The 22109-nt window shown below is 45.5% G+C and overlaps 1 protein-coding gene and 1 long non-coding RNA gene across 3 annotated transcripts; both read left to right on the top strand.

Annotated features, from left to right (window-relative positions):
• The first annotated feature begins 513 nt into the window (after positions 1-513).
• LOC109110331 (NACHT, LRR and PYD domains-containing protein 1 homolog) lies at positions 514-20312 on the top strand. Of its 2 annotated transcripts, XM_042761223.1 has the most exons (16): positions 515-659; positions 742-819; positions 1183-1282; positions 1404-1573; positions 1718-1753; positions 1929-2048; positions 2238-2275; positions 2487-2551; positions 2659-2873; positions 3584-3743; positions 12862-12895; positions 12982-13128; positions 17300-17432; positions 17549-17578; positions 19821-19889; positions 19993-20312. In XM_042761223.1, exons 2-16 carry the CDS (start codon positions 804-806, stop codon positions 20241-20243), a joined length of 1584 nt encoding a protein of 527 aa, XP_042617157.1. In that variant the 5' UTR covers positions 515-659; positions 742-803; the 3' UTR covers positions 20244-20312. The 2 variants fall into 2 exon arrangements, with proteins under 2 accessions (XP_042617158.1, XP_042617157.1); XM_042761224.1 differs by lacking the exon at positions 19821-19889 and having other exon boundaries at positions 514-659.
• On the top strand, positions 3758-4074 carry LOC122145722. The gene is made up of 2 exons (XR_006160530.1): positions 3758-3839; positions 3919-4074. It is a non-coding gene; the product is annotated as an uncharacterized LOC122145722 (long non-coding RNA).
• Positions 20313-22109: the final 1797 nt, after the last annotated feature.

Genomic DNA, 22109 nt, shown 5'->3' with positions numbered 1-22109 from the left:
TAAGTTGAGATTATGTGAATGTATAAAATGCACAACACTTTTTATTTATTTATGATAAAACTATATTTCTTTGGGCTTGAAAAAATAACCTGCATGGAAAAAAAGAGGTTTTAACAAATATTTTATATGCAAATATATTTTAAAATGTATTTTTAATATTTATTGAATATTTTCTATGCATGTCGTAAAGTAGAACCTGTAGTGAAACTGATGTTCATGTTGTTTAATCTGTCATGATGAAATGAAACCTTATGGATGTCATTTTTGTCCAAGTGGTTCTACCAAGCTCGCACTCTATGCATCAGGGATTAGATATTATTCAGTGCTATTTTGTGGGTTTTGGTGAACATGGCCTAGGATAGACATCCCTTCTGGCTTCTACTGTTTTTGTGAAAAAGCTCTTAGTTTGAGCTGCAGGCTTTCAGAGCTTCTGGTTTCATACTGCCCTCATGTGGACAGAAAAAAAAGAAAAAAGATGGCCTTCTAGAAAATTTGCATGGACTTTTGATCCTTTGACGACTGAAATGACAGAGAACTGTGTCCCTTTAACAGGTTTGACTGGTTTAGTTTTCATTTTGCTTTCAGTTTGTTTTGCGTGTTAAAATCTAGTTTCCACTGACGAAGACACTTGAGGGTCAAGCACAGGATGAGCCAATAAAGTAAGTTATTCATGAATGTTTTGTATTTTACATTGAAGAGTTGTTTTGTATCTGAAGTTTTGGAGTTGAATATTGTTGACAGCTCTGCGTCTCACACCAGTCTGAAGTATTTGACAAACCCGGCTGAATCCTCTTGATGAAAAGATGGCAAAACCTGCAAGTGAGTGTACAATAACATTAACATGAAACTGAACATGAATATCACTCTGTTTACTTTCTTAGCACACGATCTGCAGTCATTTAAATGAAAGATCAGCAGACAAACTCACATTCACATTCAGATCTGACTCTGTCTTAATAAAATCAACTCTTGTCATACATGTTTAATCCTCACTGGATATGAAATCTCATGCTGACCTACCTCTTTAACGTTCTCTAACTCTTTAATCAGTTGGTTTTTAAGATTTAGGAAGGAACACTAGTATTGAAACTGTAAGTGGACCACACAGAGAATGAATGACTTAAAAAAAATAAAAAAATAAACAACTGACGGCTTTATCGTTTACATCCTGTTTATATTTAGGTGAAGATATCAAAAGCTGTGAAGAATTGGAACAACTTTTGAGTACATATGCAGAACAAATTCAGGAGCTGTGTCATCTTTACAACACACATACCAAAAGGTAGCAGTCAGTGTTTTATATACAGTGTGCACCTGATTTTCACTGTTATGAGCCAATCCTCTTTCAAAACCAAATATTGACCAAAATCATGAGATTTGATTTTGCTCTTTGTCATATCAAGTGATGAAAGCCAAAAACAAGTTCCAAAACAAAACCAACAGCTCTTCAAGGAAACTGAAGATAAATCATTCGATGTCTCATCTACTTTGAAATCAGGAATAAAGTTGATAAAGAGAATAATACAGCAGAGGAAACATGATTCTGATGTTGTCCAGCCGTGTTGTTCCTGGAGTAAGTCTATTTCTATTATTATATCGTCTAAATAAAATCTATGAAAAAGGTACACAAGTGGAAAGTTTGTACTCATTTGATGAACAGTGGCAGCTACTGTGAGTGTGGAAACTGAATGAACAGATTAATATCTGGGTGTTTCAGGTTTAGCAGGAGATCTGAGTGAAACCGAAAGACTTGGTGAGTATGTTTGGAGAAAACAATCCACTTTGAAACTGCCTTCTCTTCTCACTCACACACACACACACACACACACACACACACACACACACACACACACACACACACACACACACACACGCACGATAGTTGTTCTATTTTATTAGTATTATTTTATTTCATTTTTTTCTCACAGATATGATTCAGCATGATCAACAGATGATGGAACTTGTGAAACACCACACAGAGTATCCTGCAGTCTTATTGATATTTAATGACTTCAGAAGAGTTTGCCATAAAATGGGCATTAATACAGGTATGGTTTCATTCAAAACTGAAAAAGCAGGTCATACAAGCAGTCCAAACCTGGGGAAGCTACATGGAACCACCACTCCCTCAATTCTAGTTTATTCAAATTTGGTGTTATGGTGGCAGTTCATCAATGGCTAATTTTAATTCCTTATATATTATAATATATATATTATTTTTTTATTATTCCCATCAGCATCACAAAGACAGTGTCAAACTTGTGCCGGTGTCAGGGTAAGTCAAGAGCAGTTTTTTTTCATTTCATTCAACCGTTTTATAGCCACTTTTCTAATACATTTACTATTGTTTTGATGAAATGGTTTGGGTACAATCTAAGTGTAAAAAAAAAAAAAAAAACACAATACCTTATTTATTTATGAAAGCAAATATTTATCCAGTTAGTTATTGTTAAAATGCAGCTGCTCTTGAACTCTTATTGTTCCAGGACTCCTATAAATGGGACCCGATTGAACCCTCTCTGATCTCAGAGGATGCACAGTTGAAGTACAGGTACTATATCTGCTGCATCTCTGCATCCGTGCATCTCTTTTATTTATTGTACATTTTCATAGTTTATATACAGCAACTGTACTCCTAAATGAGTCTCTGTCCAACAGACTACAGCTTAAATCAGGCCGTTACGAATGCAGCAGGACTGGTCTTCGTATCGATTGCTCCCGTTCTGTTCAGCTTAAGTATCACATTTGTGACTGGGAATGTGTAGCTGATTTTCCAGAAATGGAGGGCTTTACACCGTGCGGCCCCTTGATGGATATTGCCATCATCTCAGGAAAACCAAAGGCAGTCTATCTACCCCACTTTCTGTGTTTAGGTAAATCTTCCCAAATTTTGTACACATTTTAAAGGGGTCGTGGATTCATGGTTTTTACATTTTAATATTATTATTTGTTTTTGTTTTTTTCACAAAATCTGTCACAAATTAGAAATCAAAGGCCATTTTCCACCTTGCTTACATCTTTAAATATAAAACTCTTTTGCAAATGTGTTGATGAACTAATCATGAAAAGTGTTTTAGCATTATATTTTGATCTAGGCTGATTGTTGCACAATTTATCTCATTGCAACTCGATTTGAGTGCACACACACACACACACACACACACACACACACACAATGTAAATAAGGGATTCATTAAGTGCAGACAGTGCGCTGTGTGATTGACAGGTCAGACGATTATAAAGGGAGTGTTTTTGCATGCTTTCTATATATAATTTGAACAAAACATGAATTACAAATTATTTTCATTCTACGAAGAGCAAACAAAGTAAGCAAATAAACAATAACAAAACAACATTGATCTGTGTCTAAACATGCAGTTTTGTGCTGATGTATTCGTCTCTATTACATATTAAAAACTTGGAAACTTTGAGTTCGGAAACTCACAGTGTGTTTATATATTAGCTTACAAAGGCCAGATAAGGTAAAATTTTAATTCTTGACCCCTTTAAAATAAAAATGCAATCATTACTATTCTTGTTTTTGTTGCATCTGATCATCATCAGCTAATTTACTACGTTGCAGGTGGATCTCCCATTAAAGATGAAGTGAAGGTTGTTCATGTTGAAGACAGTGGGATTTCATTTGAGACGAAAGGTCTTCTTTTGAGGAATGGCTTCTCTGTGTATTACCACTGTGAAACACTAATCTATGAAACTCAGAAATCATACCTGACACTTCATGTGTATGTCACAGGTCGGGGGGGGCAAGCCGGACTGCACCCGCCCCTGAAACCCAGGATCACCTCAGAGAGCGTACCAGAAGAACCAGACGGACGAAAGTATAAAAAAATTGAACAAGGTTTTATTTGGTTAAAAGCAATTTAAAAGTTCAGTGTTCCTTCCGTGTCTCCCGACCAGAACGAAGCCAGACCTCGGACGCCAGGGAGGCGTGGAGTCGTCGGCAGTTCGTGCCTGTACGGGGCCGGCAAGAGCCAGGATAGTCTGTCACCCGTCCCGGAATGAGGGGGGGATATCCGGGTAAGTAGAGCTCGTGGATGTTTCGGTCGAGACCGGGAAAAGGAATAATTCTCGTGTCCACCTCCTTTTACAGGGACATCACATGCAGCGTCCAGCCCAGAGGATCCCGCAATCTCTTTTCATAGGGACATCACATGCAGCATTCGTCCCAGGGGATCCTACGATCTGCACAGCAGAGTAAGCAATCGACAGCAGGTATGTAGTCTTTAATGGGTGATGGGCTTACGGCTGGGAGATGCTTCAGTTAAGACCGAGAAAGGAATAATTCGTGTGTCCACCTCCTTTCATAGGGACATCCCATGCGGCGTTCAGCCCAGAGGATCCTGCGATCTGCACAGCGAAGTAAGTAATCAACAGTAAGTATGTGTTCTTGAATAAGTAATGTGGCTTACGGCTAGGAGATGCTTCGGTTGTAACCGGGAAAAGAATAATTCTTGTGTCCACCTCCTTTCATAGGGACATCACATGGCGGCGTTCAGCCCAGAGGATCCTACGATCTGCACAGCAGAGTAAGTAATCAACAGTAAGTATGCGTTCTTGAATAAGTAATGGGGCTTACGGCTGGGAGATGCTTCGGTTGTAACCAGGAAAAGAATAATTCTTGTGTCCACCTCCTTTCATAGGGACATCACATGCGGCGTTCAGCCCAGAGGATCCTGCGATCTGCACAGTGGAGTAAGTAATCAACAGTAAGTAGGTGTTCTTGAATAAGTAATGGGGCTTACGGCTGGGAGATGCTTCGGTTGTAACCGGGAAAAGAATAATTCTTGTGTCCACCTCCTTTCATAGGGACATCACATGCGGCGTTCAGCCCAGAAGGATCCTGCGATCTGCACAGCAGAGTAAATAATCAACAGTAAGTATGCGTTCTTGAATAAGTAATGGGGCTTACGGCTGGGAGATGCTTCGGTTGTAACCAGGAAAAGAATAATTCTTGTGTCCACCTCCTTTCATAGGGACATCACATGCGGCGTTCAGCCCAAAAGATCCTGCGATCTGCACAGCAGAGTAAGTAATCAACAGTAAATAGGTGTTCTTGAATAAGTAATGGGGCTTACGGCTGGGAGATGCTTCAGTCAGTGCCTGGGTGTGGATTACGGTGACGGTGGTGGGCTCTCGGGGTGGTGAGCGTCGGCATTACTCTACATATCTTCCCCACACTCTGTAACTTCACTTCAAACGATTTATTGTGCAGACACACCACTTCAGACACGGCACACCCACTCTTAGTGCAAATAGAGCCAGCACTCACCCAACGATGGCTCCGTCCACTTCACAACGTTATCACTCCCAGTCCAGATGTATACAATTGATCGAAGTCCCAGATCAGGTCTCTTAACTTCCCTCCGATAGTGATGGCGCGGCCTGGTCTCCACTTGCTTTCCAGAACTCACACTCTTTTCTGTCCTGAATATCTCCACTCGATCGCTGATATAACTGTTGCACAGCCAGATAGCCGAAACCCCACAATAGTCCTCGAATACCTCCACACGCCAGCCCAAACGTCCCAGAAATTCACCTCCTTTTGGTCTCTGCACTTCTCTTTTTATGTGGTTACTCCGCCTCCATAATCCTCTCACAGATCGCCACGTCAAACTCCCCACACCAGATGTCAATCTATCATTAGCGTTGTTATTGTGACATCGGGCGCAACCCGGAAGTGGACCGGTGTTACCGCGACACCGTCCCGGGGGGAACACAATTCCAACGGGACTTAGTTCCGCTTCTCTTTCGTCACCCCGTGACATACCCCCCTGCCAAACCGTTCTAGTCCCTAGAACGCCTTTCAGTCGCCCATTCTCCATAGCGTGCCGGGGGCCGACCTCGGTTCTCCCTCTGGGACCGTCGTGGTGGCGAGGCAGGGTCGATGTCCGCAGGCATATCCATCGGGTCTCTGGGGGCCATTTCTGCGGGGGACATTTCCCCGTTCTCCTGGAATCACGGCCCATCCTGCTATCCACGGGGCTACAGCTTCAGGCTCCTTTGGCGCCTCTTCTACGGGGCTGGGATAGTTCGGACAGGGGCGGATCATGTTCCGATGGACCACTCTAGCGGGCCCGGCTTTTCCTTCGGGCCGAATTGTATATACTGGCTGGCCAGGCCACTGCTGGCCCTCGACCACGTATGGTGCATTCTCCCATCGGTCACTGAGCTTCCCTTTCCCTTGTCGCCGGTTGTCCCTTACCAGGACCCTTTCTCCTGGGAGAAGGGGGGCTCCCCGAGCCGTCCGGTCGTACAGCCTCTTGTTTTTCTTCCCAGCCGCTCGGATCCGTCCCGAGACTTGCTCGTATGCAAAATGGAGGCGTTGGTGGTGGCGCCCTACCCATTCGGTTACGTTCCCCTCCTCCTCGGTTGCTGCCGTCCCCAACAATAAGTCGGTGGGCATCCGCACATGCCTGCCAAACATCAAATAAGTGGGGGCGTAGCCCGTGGTACTGTGCGTACTATTATTGTAGGCCTGAACCAGATGTGGTAGCACACTCACCCAGTCGCTCTGATGTTCTTGGTCTAGCGTGCCGAGCAAGTTCAATAGGGTCTGATTGAACCGCTCGCATCCGCCATTTCCCTGGGGGTGGTAAGTAGTGGTATGGGTCTTGGTGCAGCCGTACACTTTACACAGCTCTCTAATCACCCGGGACTCGAAGTTTGGCCCTTGGTCCGAGTGTAGGAACTCGGGGCAACCGAACGGCTGGAAGACAGCTCTCCACAGAGCAGTGGCGGTGGTATTCGCCGTCTGGTCCAAAGTAGGAATGGCCCAGGAGTACTTGGTGAACAAGTCGGTAATGACAAGGATGTTCTGATAGCGGTCTGCCGGCCGACCCAAAGTCAAGAAGTCCATTGCAACTATGTGGAGAGGAGCCCTTGCCTGGATGGGGACCATCGGTGCTCGTGCCTCCTTCCTGGCTTTGAACAAGGTGCAACGAGGACAGGCCTGAACGAAGGTACGTACCGTTGCTTCTAGGTTGGGCCAGTAGAAGTGTCGCCTCAAGAGAGAGACCGTTTTCTCGTGCCCTTGGTGGCCCAGCTGATCATGGTACGCTATCAAGAGCTCCTGTACCTGGCCTTCGGGGACAACGATCTGTCGGAATTCCTCGTCCAGCCCCGGATCTCGGACAGACCTACAGAGTACTCCCTCCTTCACCTGTAGTCTGGCCCATTGTCCCAACAGCTTCCTTCCTGTGTCCCCCTTGGGCCCGTTGTTCGGCCAACGTCGGTTTTCGGCCCCATTCCAGCCATCGCATCAAGCCACTGATCTCCCCGTCAGCCTGCTGTCGCTCTTTCCCAGCGGCAGGGGTCCCATCCCCAACTCACAGGCATCCCCTCCTGTTGAGTCCCCGGCGCCTCCACAATGCCCCACCATACACTCCTCTCCTTCGGGGTCTGGCGTGGGCTCCGGTGGGTCCCTCGGACCTTGAGCTTCCGGCAGTCCGGACACGGCGTCAGCGTTGGTGTTCTCCCGTCCTGGCCGGTATCGGAGCTGGTAGTTGTAATTTGCCAACTGGGCCACCCAGCGCTGTTCCACTGCCCCCAACTTCGCCGTCTGTAGATGTACTAGGGGGTTGTTGTCAGTTACTACCGTCACCTGGGCACCCCACAAGTAATCTTTAAACTTTTCGCTGAGTGCCCATTTCAGCGCCAGCAGTTCCAACTTGAAGGAGCTGTAATTGGCGTCGTTCCTCTCTGCTGGATGAAGGCTCCGGCTTGCGTAGGCTACGACCCGCTCTACACCGTCCTGTTGCTGGGCCAGCACGGCCCCCAAACCCAGGTTGCTAGCGTCCGTATATAGGACAAAGGGCTTGGAGAAGTCAGCATACGCCAGAATCGGCGCCTGCAGCAACTCGTCTTTCAGTCGCCGGAACGCAGCCTCACACTCGGGGGCTCCACAGGATAGCTGGCGATCCGCGACCTCGGGGGCGTCCTGTCCCAACCAGCAACTGATTTAGGGGCTTTGCGATTTTGGAGAAGTCCTTGATAAAGCGGCGGTAGTACCCCACGAAGCCCAGGAATGACCGGACCTGCTTCACCGTCTGCGGGGCAGCCCACTCTCGCACCACCGACACCTTCTCCGGGTCGACCGAAACTCCCGCCGCGCCCACACAGTGTCCCAAGAATTTGACCTCCCGCCGTAACAGATGGCATTTGTCCGGCTGGAGCTTCAGCCCATATTTCTCCATGGCCCCGAAGACCTGCCCAAGGTGTTGTAAGTGGGAGTCGAAATCTGGGGAATAGACAATCACATCGTCCAAGTATACCAAGGCGGACTCCATCAACTGACCTCCCAGGCACCGCTGCATCAGCCTCTGGAAGGTGGCAGGAGCGTTGCAGAGGCCGAAGGGCATCCGGTCCCACTCAAAGAGACCGAAACGGGGTGGTAAAGGCGGTCTTCTCCCGGTCGGCCTCGGCCACTTGTACCTGCCAGTAGCCACTTGCCAAGTCCAGCGTGGAGTACCATGCCGAGCGTGTCAAGCCGGCCAGGGAGTCCTCGATCCGGGGGTAGGGGGAACGCGTCCTTCCTAGTGACCAGGTTCAGCTTGCGGTAGTCGACGCAAAACCTCCATGCGCCAGTCTTCTTCTGTACCAACACGATGGGAGCTGCCCACGGGCTGCTGCTTTCTCTAACAACCCCTCGATTGAGCATACCCTGCAGCAATGTACGGACCTCCGTGTACAGGGTAGGTGGGACGGGTCGGTACCTTTCTCTACTGGGCTCTGCATCTCCGGTAGGGATCCGATGTTGCACGACGTTGGTACAGCCGTAGTCCTCTTCGTGTGCCGAGAAGACATGTTGCCACTTACTCAGCAGGTCTCGCAGCTTCCTGGCCTGTGTCGGTCCCAGCTCCTCCCCTTGCAGGGAACTTCCCTTCAAGTGGCCGGGCACCTCCTCCCCTAGACTCTGGGGCGACGAGCTCGCTTGGGTAAGGGCCACTTCCCACCACCGCGGGGTGTACTTGGCGAAAGCTCACGTCCTGGTCCTCCAGCACCTGATGGGATTCTACCGGCGTTACCTTGACCAGCCGCTGATGTTTATGTAGGTGCACAACATGGGGCGTCCCGTTCCGAACTCTCACCGGGATCCGTCCTCTTCGTGCCACGGCCAAACCTCTGGCGACTTCTACCTGCTGGCCATCCCAGTGGGGCTCCACCAACACCCATTCCTCCACTCCCACGTCCCGCTGGAGGACTCGCACCCATACTAGGGCCTCGCTGTTCGCTGGCACGGACAGGGCATAACGGCACGCTACCCGACCTGTCCCTTCGCGGCCTTGCCGGGCCCGGGACATCTGGATCCGTCGGCAGTCAGCGGCGACACGTTCCCATTCCTGTTGTTCGGCCAGCGAAATCCCTCGAGTGGGCATTGCCCGAAACAATTCTTCCCAACATGCAGATAATACATTCATACCTAGCAAGGCCCGGTGACTCCCCAGACAGTGGTCCTTTACGATGATCACTCCCTTCTGGGGCACGATCACTCCGTGGATCTCCAAGTCCGTCAGCCTGTAGCCAATGTAGGGGATGTCCAGACCATTTGCTCCTTTCAGGGAGAGCCAGGGAGCCTCCGTCCCATGCATCCTCTGATCTCCAAACAGCTCTTGCGACAGGCTCTCCGCGAATAGAGTCACCTGGGATCCGGTGTCGACGAGACAGGGCACCTTCACACCACACACCTGGACCTCCACCACTGGGCTATGCCCGACCAGGCTGTCCTTGGAGCCTGCTCCGATGGGTGGGTCATCTAAGGGGGGTCCCGACCACACGACCCACTGTGGCCGGTCGACCTAAAAACCCCCCTCCGAACCTCTTCGAGGACCACACTGTCGGCTGTAATGGCCTGGTTGGCCACAGCGGTTGCAGATAGGTCGTCCTTTGCTCGTCCCATTCAAACTGGGGCCGGTTGGGCCGGTTAGGTCGCCTCCCTGCGTCCCTGTTCCCCGTCCGAGTACACCCGTCCCCCGCGAGATGGGCCTCACCTCTGGCCTGATAGCCCCAGAACGCAGCTCGTCCACGAGCGTCTTGGTTAGCTCCGCCATCTGCTCCCGGACATCCCTTAGGAGTTCGAGCTTCAGAGTCTGTTTCCACTCTGCCATGTCGGGGACAGCCACTGCGGAGCTACTGACGGCCACACACACGGGGGGTTCTTTCACCTCAACCTGATCGTTCTCCAATGCCACCGCTTCCTTCTTTAGGTCTTCGAAGGTGAGTTCCGGCTCCCTTCTAAATTGGACTCTAAGTCCCTGGCGTACCGGGCCTTCCCTTAGCCCCAGCAGGAATTGGTCCCTCAACAGAGCCTCACTATCTCCGAGACCATGGTCTGGACGTCCCTGCAGTCTGGTAACTTGCTCCCGTAGTTGGAGGGCGAAAGCTCTGACGGATTGGCGGGGGCCCTGCTTGCTGCTGAAGAACTGGGCCCGAAGAACCGCAGTTGGAGTGGTGTCACCATACCTTTCCGTCAGGAATCTGAACACAGACTGGGCGGTGGTTCGGACAGCTTCGGGGGCGGCTTGGACTTCCCGCCGTGCTTCCCCGTCAAGGGAGTTGAGGGCAAACTGTAGCTGTTGGGTCGCGCTCAATCCCTGTAGCCCGGCCAGATATTCGATCTGAGCCCGCCATTCGGAGAGGCGCACTTCTGACTCATTTCCTCCATATTTCTGGACCCAGGGGTTTCCCATGAACACTGGCATGACTCAGGGTGGGGCCCCCAGTGCCTCGTCGTCGGCCATCTGAGAATCCCTGGTCGCTCAACCCGAGGTGAAACCCTGCCGACTACGCCAAATCTGTCACAGGTCGGGGGGGCCAAGCCGGACTGCACCCGCCCCTGAAACCCAGGATCACCTCAGAGAGCGTACCAGAAGAACCAGACGGACGAAAGTATAAAAAAATTGAAACAAGGTTTTATTTGGTTAAAAGCAATTTAAAAGTTCAGTGTTCCTTCCGTGTCTCCCGACCAGAACGAAGCCAGACCTCGGACGCCGGGGAGGCGTGGAGTCGTCGGCAGTTCGTGCCTGTACGGGGCCGGCAAGAGCCAGGATAGTCTGTCACCCGTCCCGGAATGAGGGGGGGATATCCGGGTAAGTAGAGCTCGTGGATGTTTCGGTCGAGACCGGGAAAAGGAATAATTCTCGTGTCCACCTCCTTTTACAGGGACATCACATGCAGCGTCCAGCCCAGAGGATCCTGCAATCTCTTTTCATAGGGACATCACATGCAGCATTCGTCCCAGGGGATCCTACGATCTGCACAACAGAGTAAGCAATCGACAGCAGGTATGTAGTCTTTAATTGGGTGATGGGCTTACGGCTGGGAGATGCTTCAGTTAAGACCGAGAAAGGAATAATTCGTGTGTCCACCTCCTTTCATAGGGACATCACATGCGGCGTTCAGCCCAGAGGATCCTGCGATCTGCACAGCAGAGTAAGTAACCAACAGTAAGTATGTGTTCTTGAATAAGTAATGGGGCTTACGGCTGGGAGATGCTTCGGTTGTAACCTGGGAAAAGAATAATTCTTGTGTCCACCTCCTTTCATAGGGACCATCACATGCGGCGTTCAGCCCAGAGGATCCTGCGATCTGCACAGCAGAGTAAGTAATCACCAGTAAGTATGCGTTCTTGAATAAGTAATGGGGGCTTACGGCTGGGAGATGCTTCGGTTGTAACCAGGAAAAGAATAATTCTTGTGTCCAACCTCCTTTCATAGGGACATCACATGCGGCGTTCAGCCCAGAGGATCCTGCGATCTGCACAGTGGAGTAAGTAATCAACAGTAAGTAGGTGTTCTTGAATAAGTAATGGGGCTTACGGCTGGGAGATGCTTCGGTTGTAACCGGGAAAAGAATAATTCTTGTGTCCACCTCCTTTCATAGGGACATCACATGCGGCGTTCAGCCCAGAGGATCCTGCGATCTGCACAGCAGAGTAAATAATCAACAGTAAGTATGCGTTCTTGAATAAGTAATGGGGCTTACGGCTGGGAGATGCTTCGGTTGTAACCAGGAAAAGAATAATTCTTGTGTCCACCTCCTTTCATAGGGACATCACATGCGGCGTTCAGCCCAGAGGATCCTGCGATCTGCACAGCAGAGTAAGTAATCAACAGTAAGTAGGTGTTCTTGAATAAGTAATGGGGCTTACGGCTGGGAGATGCTTCAGTCAGTGCCTGGGTGTGGATTACGGTGACGGTGGTGGGCTCTCGGGGTGGTGAGCGTCCGGCATTAACTCTACATATCTTCCCCACACTCTGTAACCATCACTTCAAACGATTTATTTGTGCAGACACACCACTTCAGACACGGCACACCCACACTTAGTGCAAATAGAGCCAGCACTCACCCCAACGATGGCTCCGTCCACTTCACAACGTTATCACTCCCAGTCCAGATGTATACAATTGATCGAAGTCCCAGATCAGGTCTCTTAACTTCCCTCCGATAGTGATGGCGCGGCCTGGTCTCCACTTGCTTTCCAGAACTCACACTCTTTCTGTCCTGAATATCTCCACTCGATCGCTGATATAACTGTTGCACAGCCAGATAGCCGAAACCCCACAATAGTCCTCGAATACCTCCACACGCCAGCCCAAACGTCCCAGAAATTCACCCCCTTTTGGTCTCTGCACTTCTCTTTTTATGTGGTTACTCCCGCCTCCATAATCCTCTCACAGATTGCCACGTCAAACTCCCCACACCAGATGTCAATCTATCATTAGCGTTGTTATTGTGACATCGGGCGCAACCCGGAAGTGGACCGGTGTTACCGCGACACCGTCCCGGGGGGAACACAATTCCAACGGGACTTAGTTCCGCTTCTCTTTCGTCACCCCGTGACATGTACTTGATTCCAAGTGAGAAAAAAATGATAGAGGTCAGTGATATTGAAATGAAGCACCTGCTCAAGTGTCTGTGCTTTATAGAAGGTGGAAAACAATGTGTGGCATTTATTTTCTGTAGGCTGCTGAAAACAATGAGAATAAAATCAAGTCAAAGCTCATCTCAAAGCCAGGGCCTGTATCCTCACTTCAGACGAAGACTTGCTATTCACTGAGGACACTGGATGAGAATAAGAAGTTTGAGTGCCGTTCTGAAGTTCAACCCAAAGTAGTTACACATATTTTAAAATATTACAAAAATGTGTCTTATTTCCCTTAACAATGTTTCTCAAATTGAAGAACACTGTACTTTCAGGTGGTCTAGTCAATTGCTGTGTCTCATTTTAAGGTTTCACCCAGGGCCGGAACTTTTTTGGTCAGAACTTTAACACCCCTATATTAAGCAGTACAATTTCTGACAATTAACATAATTTTAGTACTGATCAACCATTGCACTGATTAAAATAATGTTAGAATAAAATAAAATTGACATCGACGAGAAATAAGATTTAACATCATGCCATGTTGGACAAATTTAAACACTTTCTGAGTCAGTGTTGTGCAAGTTACTCTGAAAATGTAATCAAATTACTGATTACTCATTTTAAAACGAACCACGTTACTGTTCTGATTACGCTATTTCAAAAGTAATTAGTTACATTACTTTTTTTTACTCCTATATATATATATATATATATATACAGCCTTAATAGAAACTCTGCATACATTTGCACCTGTTAATCGTTTATATTTTATATTAGTTCATGTTGCTTTTGTGCAATAGATGAATAACAATTTATTTGTGTTAGATATTTTATGTTTAGATATTTTACGGAAGTCCCATGAATCATTTTATTCTCCCGCATCCCGCACACACACGAGTGTCTGCACTCTCCCATCCTGTCCCGCGCTCCAAAAAAAAAAAAAATTATCAGGGGCACAAGAAAAATATATCAATATAGAGGTAGAAATCACAAGTAAACGACTGTGTATTAGCCTGTGAGGTTTATGTAGTATTTTAAAAAAGCCTTTTTAGAACATCATAACTGGAACGTTTTTGCTTGATTATTTTCTTTACAATAAAGTAACGCTGTTTTAATTTCAGTTACATTACTGCTTGCTTTTAATTAACCAAAAATTGTATAAATGTCTTTTGCAAAAGACCATGACTAGGACTATAATCTAGCATTCATAAAATGAAATAATTAAGTTTAAGTATGTAAGTGTCACGTCCGGAATACAAGGAAACACAGTGAGAGATCCAAATGAGAGTACGTCTTTATTTAGGGGCAATCCAAAGAATAAACAGTCCAGGCAGGGGTCAAAACCAAACATATCCAAAAGATAAACAAACAAGAACACCAGGCTAGACACGACTAGAGACAGACGAGAATAAACAAGGACTCCGTGACACATCCTAAGACAGACCGGTATAAATACACAGGGAGATGACAAACGCTAATGGGGAATTGACTGCGTGCAATGATTACTAACCAGTGACAGCTGAGTGCAATGAGGAGACAGGGATCGTGGGGAATGTAGTTCAGGAAGTGACCGACACCGTGGGGAAGGAGGACATCTAGTGGTTACCCAGGGAACACAACCCAGACACTGTGACATAACCCCCCTCTACGGAGTGGCAACCAGAGACTCCAAGACATCAGGGACAGGAAGTAAAAAAAAAAAAAAAAAACACACACACACACACACACACACAACAACAACCACAACAACACAACCAGAAGACCAGGAGGGAGGTGGACTGGTGGAGGTAGAACAGGGGGAGGAATGGAGGGCCAGGCCCATGTAAGGGAACAGGGACAGGAAATGATGGCTCCACCGGTAGCCAAGGTGGATCAGTCAGTTCAGGGGCCCAGGGTGGACCCGAAAGTTCAGGGGCCCACAAGGGACCAGGCAGTTCAGGTGGCCTCGGAGGATCCTTCAGTTCAGGTTGTGCAGACGGCCAGGGAGGAACCCGCCATTTGAGCGACCAGGACGGAACCTGCCATTCCGGGGCCCCTGTGGAGACGTGAAGGTGCTCTGGACGGCCTGTGGAGACATGAAGTGCCTCGGCTTCTGGAACCCTCTCGGGCACCGCATCGGACAGCGCCTCGGACCCCGCCTCTGGCACCACCTCGGCCTTGGGCACCGCATCGGGAATGGCCACCGCATCGGGAACGGCCTCGGGCCCCCCATCGGCATCGGGAACCGCCTCAGCATCGGGCACCGCCTCGGCCTCCGGAACGGCATCGGGCACCGCCTCGGCATCGGGCACCGCCTCTGGAACAGCATCGGGCACCGCATCGGGAATGGCCTCGGGCCCCGCATCGGCAACCACCTCGGCCTCCGGAACAGCATAGGGCACCGCCTCGGCCTCCAGATCGGGCACCGCCTCGGGAACGGCCTCAGGAACCGCCTCGGCATCGGGAACAGCATCGGGCACCGCCTCGGCCACCGCCTCGGCCTCCGGATCGAGCACTGCCTCGGGAACGGCCTCAGGAACCGCCTCGGCATCGGGCACCGCCTCGGCCTCCGGAACGACCTCGGGCACCGCCTCGGCCTCGTGCACCACCTCGGCCCCGGGCACCGCCTCGGTCTCCGGAACAACATCGGGCACCGCCTCGGGAATGGCCTCAGGAACCGCCTCGGCTTCAAGAACCGCCTCGGGCACCGTATCGGCCTCTGCCTTGGGCGCCGCCTCCGGGACAGCAGCGGGTTGCTCGGGAACCTCCTCCTGGACGGCAGCGGGCTGCTCGGGAACGGCCTCCAGGACGGCAGCGGCCTGCTCGGGAACGGCCTCCAGGACGGCAGCGGCCTGCTCGGGAACGGCCTCCGGGACGGCAGTGGGCTGCTCGGGAACGGCCTCCGGGCCTTGAGGAACAGTCGATGCCGGTCTCCTCCTCCGCCCTCTATGACAGCGAGTCGGCGGTACCTTGTCCAGAGACTCAGGCGTTGAGTCGGCCCTCTTGTCTGGCGACACCGGTGTCGACCAGGGTCGAAGGGGGGCCATGGTTGAGAGCGATGTTGAACCTCCTCTCGACCACTCCCTCCTCGGCGACCTCCCCTGGTTCCCCGGAAGACCACCAGGCGAGTTCCCTCAAAACTGCTCCTCTCCCGCTCTGTGGCTGGGGAGGAAACGTGAGCAGAGTTACCGCTGGATCTCAAGTTGACGGAGTCCTTCTGTCACGTCCGGGATACAAGGAAACACAGTGAGAGATCCAAATGCGAGTACGTCTTTATTTAGGGGCAATCCAAAGAATAACAGTCCAGGCAGGGGTCAAAACCAAACATATCCAAAAGATAAACAAACAAGAACACCAGGCTAGACATGACTAGAGACAGACGAGAATAAACAAGGACTCTGTGACACATACTAAGACAGACCGGTATAAATACACAGGGACATGACAAACGCTAATGGGGAATTGACTGCGTGCAATGATTACTAACCAGTGACAGCTGAGTGCAATGAGGAGACAGGGATCGTGGGGAATGTAGTTCAGGAAGTGACCGACACCGTGGGGAAGGAGGACATCTAGTGGTTACCCAGGGAACACAACCCAGACACTGTGACAGTAAGTTTCCACTGTATGCACAAAATTGAAATGAAAGTTATAGGTACGCTAATTATACTAACTAGCTAGCTAGCTGGCTAACATCTACAAATAAATTACAAAATGTAGCCTTTAATTTGTTGCCTGTTAGACTATTTTAGGCATTTCATATTGCTCATATTTCTCTTTGTTGTAATAAGTACTTGTCACTGTAGGTATACTTGTGAGAGTAGCTCATGTCTGGTCTCTTCAATAATCTATTTTAACAGATTCACTCATAAAATACCTACAAGGCACTTCAACATCTCCATTTAATTATCGCAATTTATTTACTACGTATTTATGTTAATACTTATCAGTATTTATGTTATATTATAGTAAAGGTGGGGTGGGGGACAGAAATCTAAATTCTGGCCTAGGGCACTAACAGAGCCTGGGCTGGCCCTGGTTTCACCCTCTGAAGGTCGCATTTGTTAGCTGCATTTGTTTTCAAGGCTTCCTCTTTTCAGAAAAAAAAAAAAAAAAAAAAAAATGCACAAATGCAACCTACAAAGGTCACAATGACACACAACAATTTACCTGATCACGTGAGTATACACAGTGTACTACAGTATTAAAATCTGTTCAGACTTTAAATCTGTAAATCTAAGTCCATAAACTCATACATACTGGTTAAAAAAAAAAAAAAAAAAAAAAATGAATGAATGCACTGTAATTCACTTTGGATAAAAGTATCTGCTAAATGCATAAATGTAAATGTAAACCCTTCTACCCAACTACCCAAACACTAAACCAGCTCTCTCACCATCAACAAACCATTCAAACCCTTTCCTTTCTCTCCATTAGCAGTTAGAGCTCAAGTACAAGCCCATAAATCCAGACTTCTTTGAAGTATTCATTGCTGCTCCAACGGATTTTCACCTTCAGCTGATACAACGACATCGCAGTGAAGGTGTTTGGGAAGCCAAAATACGTGACGGTAATATTTGTTATGAGCTTCGTTGTTATGGGGCAAGAACCATATGTGCAAAAGTAGTAGGTTCTCACCCCTATGTTCTGACATTTAAAATAATCAGATATGTGTGTTTGTTTCAGGTGATTACACCCAGAGAGTTTCTTCAGAGGGTAGGTGAAGTGTGCAGTGCTTCATTATTCATTATAATCAAACTGTGTTTTTATTTTCTTTTCTTTGTAATTTAGAGTCAGTTTGGCTGTGTGCTTGAGTATATTGTCCTTTTATTTGGTTTTCTCAAATGTTTTTACAAATTTCACCAGATTAAGTGTAGCTTCTGAACTTGTTATAATATACTGTGTTATATGCAGATGGATTTCACAAGTACAAGCAGGGTTAGTTCACCCACAAATTAAATTTAAAGTGTCAAGTGATCAAGGATATTCTACTTTAACCTATTGTGAGGTTGAAGAGATATATTTTTATGATAGTGCTGTATTTATGAGTATATGTCACAATGCTATGGGAAAGTTATTTCCAACGATATGCCATATCGACAGGTACTTGTGTAAGCACAGTCCTAACCAGACACGATGCAACAAGATTTCAGCTGCAAATATTTTATCTGTCCACACCAGACGCGACACGACAGAATCACTCAAATATCACAGCCATTCAGAAGCACAGACGTGCACTACTCTTCCAATGAAATGGGGAAGTTTATCTTCTAATAATCTAATATTAAAGCTTTTTATCATTATATATAAAAAAAAAAAAAAAAAAAACTGAGTGAATGATACCATCTTAATGAAATATGCTTGTTGGTTTGTATTGAGTTCACAGTCTTAACATACATGTTTTCTATCTGGTCTCATGGCATAAATGTACCTGGGTGCACCTTTTTTAGCAAGACATAAAAAAAAAAAACCATACCGATTAGTACACCACTGCAGTTTCCAAAATAAATGAACACTAGAGGCAGAAAAAACACTGACACCTTTTATTCCTTTTCACACAAATTTACAGAGTTTAGATTATTAAAGCATAATTTTCACACAGTAACTTGAAGGATATCATGTTATGACTTAAAAACAATATTAACATGCTGGGAGATTTGAAAACTGATGCTTTTGAACGTTAGCATTGCACATATCCAGCTTCATATCTATGGGACGGTAGGTTTGTTCGGTAGCTCACGGAGTACAGAGACATACTTGAGAGGTGAGGAGCTCGGGTTCGAATCCTGTGTAACCACGGTTCAACAAAACAGTTCCGATCTCATTCTCTTCTTAGTTGCTGGAAATCCTTGTGGTGCCCCAAAGCACACAAACAACTGATCAGACTTTTTTTTTTTTTTCCATAAGGCAGCTCTGTAGATGTTAGCATCTAATGCCTTGACTGGGCATAGCAAGTTTAGCTTGTTCTGGTCCAATGCAAATGATCTGCAGCGTATAGACTGCAGGAACTTCCTGTGTTGTGGACAGATGGATGTATGGTATTTGTTTTTAGGATCTATTGTGACAAACCAATCATTGGACTTGATTTGAATCACGATCAGCTTTAGTGTTAACTTTGATCGTCATTGTTTTCAAGATGCAATTAAGCTGCACAGATCTAGAATCAGACTCAACCCTCCATTCTCAGACTGTGGGCAAGATCCTGTTGATCCGAGGTGAATGAGAACCAAACTAGTGTTTAAGCCTCTTTAAATATAGACTGCAGGACCCACTGAGATACATGTGGCAGAAGACTTTTGGGCACCCTCCTGTCAACATACTCGGAACCACACTTACTGTAATAGCACATACTATTTAGGAAGTATAGTATGTATATTAGGACACAGGGATTATGAATTCTTGAACTTGAAACTTGATGCTGATTGGTCAGCAGTGCTACACTTTAGTTCAAGAAAATATCATACTGTATGTTAAATAAAATATTTATTATTGTTATATAAAGGATTTATTATGTCAAACACACAACACATTTTTAGAGCTCCATAAATTAATATGATAAAGATATAACCTTGTGATACTGCATGCATGCTACTACATCCATTCATAGATATATTATGAAAAATAAAAGTATAATAAAATAAAAATATTAATAATAAAAAATATTTATATATCAATATTGATTTACAAACAATGTCTAGCAGCACTGTCCTCCATCATGTTTAAAACATTGCACTCCCATCTTGTCTGAGATCGTGGGGCATTCTGGTATTGCTTTCCTACCGAAGGATGAATTAAATGCTTTCCTAGAATTTGGCCAAAACTGTTGTTTATCTGAGTAATATATGCCTACATATACATTTCAATATGCAGTTTCTGAATGTGCAGTCTACACTTTCTTAAGTAATTCTGAAAGCCTGGACAATGATTTTAATTAAAAGCTTTTTTAATATTCACGCAGGTCATCAGCCTGCAGAGACTGTAGAGACTGACGCTGCACCGAAAAGTGAACGCTGCAAAAACAGTAAACGTAAATATAATTTATGAAAATAGATCAAGCTGTTTCTGTGCAGATTCTTCATAAAGTATACTGTTCAGTGGTTTCTCATGAAGGCAACATTTTGTTCATGCAGGCGCTGAGTTTGTGGAGAAACACGAGATAGAGTTGATCAGAAGGGTCTCACTGATGGAGCCCATTGCAGACGACATGAAACCTCTGATTGGTGATGAAAAATACCAAATCATCTTAAATTCAGGAACACCACAAGACAAAATGAGAAAGCTTCTGAACTTTATCACAACAACTAAACTGAAAGAGAAACTTTACCAGAGTCTTCTAAAACATGAGCGCTTCCTTGTTGAAGAGTTGGAGAGTTCGGAGTAGATGCTCTTTATGTGTCAGTACAATTAATTCAAGATGTAGGGCCCTATGAAATCTGTTTTATTTTTTTATTTTTTTTTTTAAAAATCTGGAGTGCATTTAATTTTTTTTAACTGGATTCTTTTTTTTTTTTTTTTTTTTTTTCTTGACTCCTTTTTAATAGTTAAATTAAAGTTTATTAATCAAAAAGCATGTCCAATTAAATAAAACCATGAAATGTAAACATTTCTACATCAATTTAATACAAGTTTAACAAAAATTACATGTTTAGGGTCCTATGAATTTTTTTTTTTTTTTCTAACCATATTTTTTATTGTTACCAAATTCTGTTTTAGCATGTCTGCTTATTTGAATGCATAAAACAATTTTTTTTTTTTTTTTTTTTTTTTTTTTTTTTTTTTTCATAAAGTAGCCTTATGATTTTTTCAGAAATCATAAATTCTTCGTTGTGTATTTAATTTTTTCTGGTTATCAAATGAAGGTATAAAACATTTCATTTATTGCAAACTTTACTGCAAACTTAATGGGATACACAGTTCTGATGAGTTGTTTTCTATATTTTTACACTGAATATCATTACATTTTCAGAATAAAACCTATATGAATACATAAACACAAAGACTTTTACTTTGGATAGATTTTGGATAGATTAGGAAGTCAGATAGTTAGGAAGATTAGCCACTATACCAAAATATCTTCATTAACATTTATGCATTTAGCAGACGCTTCTATCAACTTACAGTGCATTCAGGCTTTACATGTTGTATTTTTTTATGAGTATGTTTGAATAATATTACACATTTGAAAAATATGTCTCTTGTAGTGGTTTCCATAATGTGCTTGGGCCATAACATTTTTTAATTTATCAACTTTTCCAGACTTTACATACTTAGTTTCCCATGTGAAACTCGACTGATAATACAAATTTAGCTCAATATAATTTTCATTCAAATAAACATAAAACAAATAAACTAAAATAAACATTTTTGACTGGTCTGTTGTTCTTCCGTATGATTACATATCAGCTATTTTTTTTTTATTTCTAAGTGACATGTTGTGCCTTGTTATAGTGATTCCTTACCATGTATTAACTATTCATGTTATGTTTTTGTTAAATGGGATTTTATCACTAATGTCACTCATACACTATGCACTTCTCAAAGTTGTTGGATTGCTTTTCCTTTCACACTAAATAATGCAATACACAGTGCAAGGATATCTCTTGATTGATTTAATTTAAGAGAAAGTTATACTAACTGTGGTAAATGTGATTTGACTCAAATAGTTGTAATTTTCTATTTCACAGTGTGTGCAGTATACACTGATTGTGCAACAAAAATAAATAAATAACTTTTCCTTCAGAGACCTCACATGTCCGGCAGTGGTTCACAAATGGCAAGATGCAGATATAATTGCAGCAGTCAATATCATGATGAGAGCAAACACACTCAGGAACACTAAAACAATCACCAGAGAAACAAAACTAAACACAAGGAGGAAACACATGAACCAATGGAAACAGAAAACACATAAACTTAATCATCAGGTTTAGGTGTGCATAAAATAGGACCATTGTCTTCTAACTTTCATTTTCAGATAAACTGGGCTTGCTGATTTGTCTTTTTCTTTTCAATACAGTGCTTACATTTCACACAGTATTCAACTCATTACAGTACACCGGTATAATTCCATAATTATTAATAACTGAAAGGAGCCTTCATTGTGAATCTCTCTCTCTCTCTCTCTCTCTCTCCCTCCTCTCTCCTCTCCTCTCATATATATATGTGTGTGTGTCTCTCTCTCTCTCTCTCTCTCTCTATATATATATATGTGTGTGTGTGTGTGTGTGTGTGTGTGTGTGTGTGTGTG

This window comes from Cyprinus carpio, chromosome A7 (genome assembly GCF_018340385.1).
Source record: "Cyprinus carpio isolate SPL01 chromosome A7, ASM1834038v1, whole genome shotgun sequence".
Taxonomy (NCBI): Eukaryota; Metazoa; Chordata; class Actinopteri; order Cypriniformes; family Cyprinidae; genus Cyprinus; species Cyprinus carpio.
This window is presented reverse-complemented; position numbering and strand designations above follow the sequence as displayed.